We start from the raw sequence: 7,382 nt of genomic DNA, 5'->3' as shown, positions 1-7,382 counted from the left end.
GTGCCTCACCTAAAAGCAGGACAGAAAAAGTAAAGCCAGCATTTTCTAGAATCTTAAAAGAGATCAACAGAAAAGCCCAGTGTGATTTCTTAGGCTAACAGTACCCAACAAGTGTTCCAGTGAACATGATTCACTGAGCTGCTCTTTGAAAAATAGAATTCTGCAGTCCAGGGAGTTTGCGAAACACAACCCACCATATGATCTCCTCTCAGAGAATCCCGAGGCTCTGACAGGACCTGAAGAAAAGCTTCCTGCTAAAGGTCACGTAACCCAGTATTTCACTGATAGTTGATAGACAGACAGATGGACAGAGAGACAGATGGTAAATATGTGAGAGAGGAAGGGAAAAAGAGGGAGAGAGATTGAGATTGATTTTGTAGTTACATAAACTCCATGGAACACACGTTTAAGTAACACTGACCTAGACCAACCTTCTTCATTTTATAAATGAAAAAAAAAAGTGAAGAAACAGGGGCTCAGAAAGGGCTCTGCCCAAGGTCACAGGTCACACCACTAGTAAAAAGCAAAGGTGGGACTAGAACCCAGGCCTCCTAATGCTCAGGTCCAGGTTCCTTCCAACAGACTCTGTTCCATTTTTGTACTTAACTCTAAACCCCAGGATTTCTGGGAATCAAAGAGATCAATGTTATTTTCAAAACAAACCCTGGTGTTTGTGATTGTGCTTGGTGCCTTCACATGGCCTCCCTCCCAGGCACACCCCGTGCTGCGGAAGACTCCCCTTCCTTCATCCCAGACTCCCAGGTCCACTGTGAGGGGTGGCAGGGCCCAGGGCAGAGGCCTGACCGCCACGCCTGATATGGGCTGCTGACTCCGGCAAGGGCAGGGGCCTGGAGACCGGGATCCAGCTACTCTCCTTGAGGTGGGGAGGCAGGCTTCCTGACAGGTATACTCAAATAGGGACAGGAGCTCATGCCCTTCCTCACTCAGCCAAAGTCCTGACACCCTGCCTCCCACATCCAACCCCCTGAGCTCCCAGCCACAGTGTCCTCTCCCTCGCTGCACACACCTGGCACAGATAGATAGATGCCCAATGCCCTTGGGCACGCATATCCACTGCCCCCCACCACACTGTCACTGCTGAATGGCTACTTGATGCTTCCTGCAGGCACTTCCCGTCTCCCCACATGGCCTTAAGGCTTCTAGAGTGCAGGGAAGACCCTAATTTCCACTGCCTCCCACAGAGACAAGTGCCAGGCTCTGCAGCACCCATGCATGGAAAGAAGAGAACCGCCTTGCGGTGCCTGGCGTGCTGCTCAGCACACAGCAGGCACAGAGGGGTGTCTGGGGTTTATCAGCAACTCCCTTATCGAACCGCAGAAAAGAATTCGTGTTGAATATCTGTGATCGGACAGAGAGCCGGGAGGATCTGCTGGAGGGACTGTGATGTCACACTGTCGATCAGCTTGTCAGGGTCTCAGGTCCCTGAACAGCACAACGTGGGGGCTGAAGACGTAGGAGGACATTTCTGGCTCTCAAACTCTGATTCGATTATAGACTCACAGAGAGGGAGAGCCCAAGCGCTTCCCATTCTCTCCTCCAGCCTGTTAGCGTAGCAGAAACTGACCATGAACAAAGCCTTGGGGGGAGAAGGCTGTGTTTGTGTCCAGGCTCACACAGGGCACTACCCTTCCCCAACTCAAGGCACCTCACAGGAGTAAATCTGGCAAGACAGACTTCAGACCCAAAAGCCAGTGGGTTTTGATACCTCAACCAAAGTTACATAAAATAGGAGATGCGGTCGCAAAGACAGATTCTCTGGGCCCAGATAGTCAGGATCAGATGCAGACAGAAAGCTGTGGGGTGAGTCATCTCCTGATCTTTCCGCTAAGATCTCTGTGCAGAGCCCTTTCACCTCCTCAGATCCCCTCCCCACCCCAGACCTCTGCAGACTGTTGCTTGAGCCCTCTGCGGTGAGCAAGCAGGGATGTCCATCAGGAACTCAAAACCCCAGCATCCAAGCCCTGTTTCCCCTATTTTCCCCAGCCCCATCCATCTTGGAGGCTTCTCCGCCGCTGGAATGAGGATGTGGGGTGGCACCAGAGGCCTGCACTGCGTGGCACTATTGCTCACACTTCCCCCTTTACCAGGGAGCAGGGCACCTGGGGGTGAGGGCAGGGCAAACAGCAGAATAGACAGTCAACAGCAGCAGTGTTTATATCTGTCCCTTTGTCTGGGACACACAGCCCAGTTCCTGAGGGCCTGCCAGGGTGGCCTATTGTCTGGCATTGTTTGCCTTTGGGGCGATAGGTGCCCTGGAGTTGGGGGGGGGGGGGGGTGGTAGGGAAGAGACAGGCTGAGTGGGGGTGGGGAGCAGGATCCAGCTCCAGACCAGGCAGCCAGCCTTGGTGCCAAAGGCCATGGCTTATGAAGCCCCTGGGCAAGGAGCCAAGGGCCTGCCCACTCTTCTCTCTGCAGCTCAGAAGGCCTGGTGATGGCAGGAACTTCCCCCCTCTAACAAAGACCCCTCAGAACCACTATTTTCCCTCTCCCAGGCCCCTCAGGGCCCAGATCACTTCCCAGAGCTCTCTGCTCTCCCACCCCTGCACACACACCCTTGCCCTTGTGTGCACATGTGTGAGAGGTGGCTGGCCTTACAACTCTACCCTCCTAAACCGTGACCTGTCCCCTGACTGCCTCAGACCAGCTCGTCCATGAGTGGCTCTCCATCAGCGCCTCATCTGATTATACATATGCACAGAACCACTCCACACTGCTCGGCTGTTCCTTTCTGAATGAGGCAGCCTGGGTGCAGAGATCTGTCACCCGGAACTGTGAGACCCTGAGCAAGTCACTTCCTCTTTGAAGACGAGGGATTGGGTTCCTGAATCTCTAAAAGCCCTTCCAGCTTCAAAGTCACATAACCAGAACCGTAGGGTGAGGATCTTAAGCCTGCCTAGACAGCAGAGTGGAACTCAATACTACAGAAACACAATAGGAAGGATCCGTGCCTTTGGCCAGAGACCGTTCAAGCCACCAACCAATATATGGGTTTTTTTTTCGGTGTTTATACTACACTTTGTGCACATGCCACACTCTGGGCCATACACAGAGGGCCCACATGTTGCATATTATCACACTGTAAGGTGTGATATACATTTTGAAGTATATTCCACACTTTAAGGTATACCCATGCTTTGAGGTATATACACACTTTAGGGCATACAGACACTTTGCAGTATGTAACATTTTGTGTGTATCCACACACTTGGGCTACATCCCATACTTTGTGTATATAGCACACTTTAGGTAGAGACTTCACTGCTGGGAGCATTCTATAGTGTCAATGTAATTTTGGCAAGGCTCTAAGGTTAAGAGTACAGACCCTGGAACCTGATAAAGCCGGGTATGATGCATCTCCACCACTTGTTAACCTTGAGCAAAGCACTTGCCCTCTGAGACTCAGTTTCTTCACCTGTAAAATGGAGATAAAAATAGTATCTACCTCATAGGTTTTGCGGGGAGAGTAAATGAAGCCGAGCCCATGATGGGCTCATCATAGTGCCCAGGACATAAGAAACACTTAGTAAATGGTATCCTTGTTATTGCTGGCACTTTCAAAAGTGTTTTATAATGTAATGTACTATTTAATTTATATATATACACATACATATATATATATATACACATACACATATATATATATATACATATATATGTATATGTATGTGTGTATATATATATATATATATATATATATATAATCAGATGTTCCCAGAGTCTCAAAGCTTTCGAAACTCAGATAACAAACAGAACCATTTAATTCATATTTATTTCACATTTGATCTGTAAACTTTTTATTAAAAAAAATTCACCATCATTAGCAACATGTGCTGACATTAGTTTGTCTTTAGTGAAATAAGAGCGCAGGCCTTAGAGAGTCTCTGTCTAAAACACGTAGAAACTCAGATGTAAACACGAGGTCTCTGCCCTTCTCCCTTGATTTGGGGAGTTCATCAATGACATGATCTCAACCAGAAAAGCAGGGGGGAAAGGACAACACTTTGATACCTAAGAGCTCTTGGGGCAGGAACTGTACAGTTTGGCAGGCTCGTTTGTCTTTTCAAACTGTTTACCTTGGGCAAATTGTATCAGGTTTGCTTCTTCCACATAATTTCCACTCCTCCGTCTAAAAACAGCAGCCAAAAGATTTCTTGCAGTCAGCACTTTTGGGGAGGGAGGGGCAGGTGCAGAAACATACAAGATAGAAACATACATATTCTTCAAGCAGTGGCCCTGGAGAGAGGAGGGAAGGAAGGAAAGAGGGAGGGAGGGACACAGGAAAGATACTTTTAAAGTGGGTTGCTGGGGTGAAGGGTGCATCAGAGGATAATGGCTTTATACACAGGGCTGCTGCACGGCAGAAAGGTTCCTTTACTTCTGTCTTGGTCCTTCCTTGTAGTATTTACATAGGAAAAGGCAATTATGCTGTTAGGCACAGGAAAAAAATGGACAGAAATCTTTTCCCCCTCAGGATATCTCAAAGCAGGTCCAGGCCCAAGGGGCAGTCACCAGTTGCTGGTGAAAAGGACACAGGAGGTAATGACACCGGAAAACGACTTGCATTACAAAGGGGGTTGGCCTGAACCAAAGACAATGTATCAGCCTCAAGGGCATCTCCAACCGCATCAAAAGCACAGACATTGGGGATCCTAGCGTGTACTATCAAAAATAGTGTGTATTTACAGTGGGGGATGGGGGGATGGGCAGGGCTGCCCTGAGCATTTATTTAAAAACAGAGTTAGAATAAGGGGGAGAGCAATTAGCCAGGGCTGGGTAACCCCATCCATTAATCCTTTGTGAGCAGTACCCTCTGGGGCCCAGTGTTTGCTTGCTCTGATCGGCATTGAGAACTGGACTCAGGGGAGGTGAAAATACCTTTAGGGAACAATACTGATTAGGGAGGGCCCAAGAACCCAGGAAGATCGTTCCAAGTCACAAGCGGCCCTAACAACAACTGGGGGGGCCGGTGACCCTCTCAGCCTTTTCCCTGAGAGGGAAGAACAGAGGCCACGGAGCAAGGCCGGGCCAGGAAACACGGAGCAGGCAGGACCCGGGTTTCAGTGTGCTGGGCTATATAGACGCTCCCCTCGGTCCCCGCTGACTGCAGTGGGCGCCAGTCTGTTGGCGGGTCGCGGACCCGGCGCTCACACGATCCGTTTCCTGTCCCCCCGACAGAGGATCTTCTTGAAGGCGCGGCGGAAGTCGTGGTTGAAGATGGTGTAGATGACCGGGTTCAGGGAGCTGTTGCAGTAGCCGAACCAGAAGAAGAACTTGAAAAGCGTGCGCGGCACGGAGCAGCCCACGGCCGTGAGCGTGTAAGTGAAAAAGAAGGGGAACCAGCACACCACGAACACGCCGATGACCACGGCCAGCACGAACGTGAAGCGCTTTTCGCGGTTCTGCCGCCCGCGCCAGCGCGACGCCTTGGCGCCCCCGCCGCGCTCCTCCCCGGGCCCCGCCGCCGACGCGCCGGGCCCCGTTGCCCCCGGCCCACGCCGGGGCAGGCTGTCCCCGGGCTTTACCTGGCTCGCCCGGGGCTTGCCCTTGGCCCGGGGGCCGCGCTCGGACCTGCGGGGCCCCGGGGGCCGCTCGGCGTGCTCGGAGGACGAGCTCTCCTCCAAGTCCAGAGCGTCAGCGTCGCGTGGCCCTGCGGGCGCGGGCTCCCCGGGGGCACCGTTGAGCTGGGCGGGCAGCGGCTCGGCCTCGGCGCCCACGGGGCCCACGCCGCGCTCCGGGCCCAGGCCGTTGGGCCTGCGCTCGGCTCCCCCCGGCGGCGCGGCGGCGGCGTCCGGACCCCGGCGGCTGGGCGGCACGCGGGTGCGGCGCTTGGCAATCTGGTAGATGCGCACGTAGACCAGGATCATGATGAGGCAGGGCGCGAAGAAGGAGCCGATGCACGACGAGATTACGTACCACTTCTGGTCGTTGATCTCGCAGCGCGGCTCGGTCGGCTGCTGGCCGCCGCCGCCGCCCTTCTTCTCGATGGAGATGAGCGGCGGGAAGGAGATGACGGCCGAGATGACCCACACGGTGACGATGATGGCCTTGATGCGGCGCGGCGTGCGCTTCAGGTTATACTCGATGGCTTGCGTGATGGACCAGTAGCGATCCAGGCTGATGGCGCACAGGTGCACGATGGACGAGGTGCAGAAGAGCACGTCGAGCGCCAGGTAGATCTCACACCACGCCTTGCCGAAATACCAGTAGCCCATGACCTCGTTGGCCAGCGAGAAAGGGATGACTAGCGTGGCCACCAGGATGTCGGCCGAGGCCAGAGACACCAGAAAGAGGTTCTGGGGCGCCTTAAGTGCGCGGCTCGTGAACACCGCGATGATGACCAGCACGTTACCGAACACCGTGAGCAGCATGAGCAGGCCGGCCAGGCACACCAGAGTCAGCGTCACCTGCAGGGAGTAAGGGGTGGCCCGGGCGCCGCCCCCCGGCGTCTCGGTCCCATTCCAGCTCGCGTTGCCCGCGTCCAGCTGCAGGGAGCCCATGGGCGCGAAGCTGCCCTCGGCCAGCGGCTGCTCCTGGCGGAACATGAACGCGGATGCCCGCTTGCCTGGGCCTGCTGCCAGTTGCCTTCCGGCCCAGCGCCCGTGGGTCCTCCTCTTCCTCCCGCGCCCCGCTCGCCCTTACGCGCCTCACATGGGGAGGGGACCGCAGGGACGCCGGCTGGAGCTGGAGGGCCGCTAGCAGCCCATGGGCCCGGCTCCCGCGAACGGCGCCCGGCCTGCGCTTGCGGCGCTCGTGGTGGGCGCCTTCTCTTTCCCAGCTCAGCACAAGTTTTATTTCTAAGCGGCGGGAGAGAGTAGGTCGAGCCGATGGGGAAAGGGAGAGAGATCCTTCAAGAAGGGAGAACAAAAACCATCGGTGGCCTGATGACTTGGAAGGATGACGGAAATTTTTAAAAATATATCTATGTCTTGACTCTTGAGCCCGAGCGAAAGCAAGAGGTCTTACCGTGTGCGGGGCCCGCCCCCACCCCGGGAGGCAGCCGAAGGGCGCTGACGCGGGCCTGGGGTCTCGTGCCTGTCTTCTTACATCCCCGAAGCGAATACCGACTCTCCCGCTTCCCCCAGACGCGGCGGTGCCGGCCGGGCCCGGGCTGGGGCCAGCGTGCGGACTCTACCGCCTCTCGGAGCGCCGCCGGACTTCCAAAGTTGCGTGCCCAGCTGGGGCTGGGTCGCAGCGCGCGGAGCTCTGGGGCGGCGACGGCGGCGGGGAGAGCGCTGTGCGGACCGCATGAAGACGCCCCCGTCCTCAGGTGGGCCGGGGCAGGTGGGCGACCGGCCCGCCGGGAGCCGCGGCCGAGGCAGAGGGTCTTCTGGGCGTTGGCCCAGCGAGCTGCGGGCGCTGGC

General features: G+C 55.3%; 1 protein-coding gene across 1 annotated transcript; it reads right to left on the bottom strand.

The window, feature by feature from the left end:
• Positions 1-3,772: 3,772 nt before the first annotated feature.
• Positions 3,773-7,114, bottom strand: ADRA2A (adrenoceptor alpha 2A). Its single transcript, XM_027063055.2, has 2 exons — positions 6,985-7,114; positions 3,773-6,551 (listed from the first exon to the last, which is right to left on the bottom strand). Exon 2 carries the CDS (start codon positions 6,516-6,518, stop codon positions 5,166-5,168), a length of 1,353 nt encoding a protein of 450 aa, XP_026918856.2. The 5' UTR covers positions 6,519-6,551; positions 6,985-7,114; the 3' UTR covers positions 3,773-5,165.
• Positions 7,115-7,382: the final 268 nt, after the last annotated feature.

The sequence above is a fragment of the Acinonyx jubatus genome, chromosome D2 (genome assembly GCF_027475565.1).
Source record: "Acinonyx jubatus isolate Ajub_Pintada_27869175 chromosome D2, VMU_Ajub_asm_v1.0, whole genome shotgun sequence".
NCBI lineage: Eukaryota > Metazoa > Chordata > Mammalia > Carnivora > Felidae > Acinonyx > Acinonyx jubatus.
This window is presented reverse-complemented; position numbering and strand designations above follow the sequence as displayed.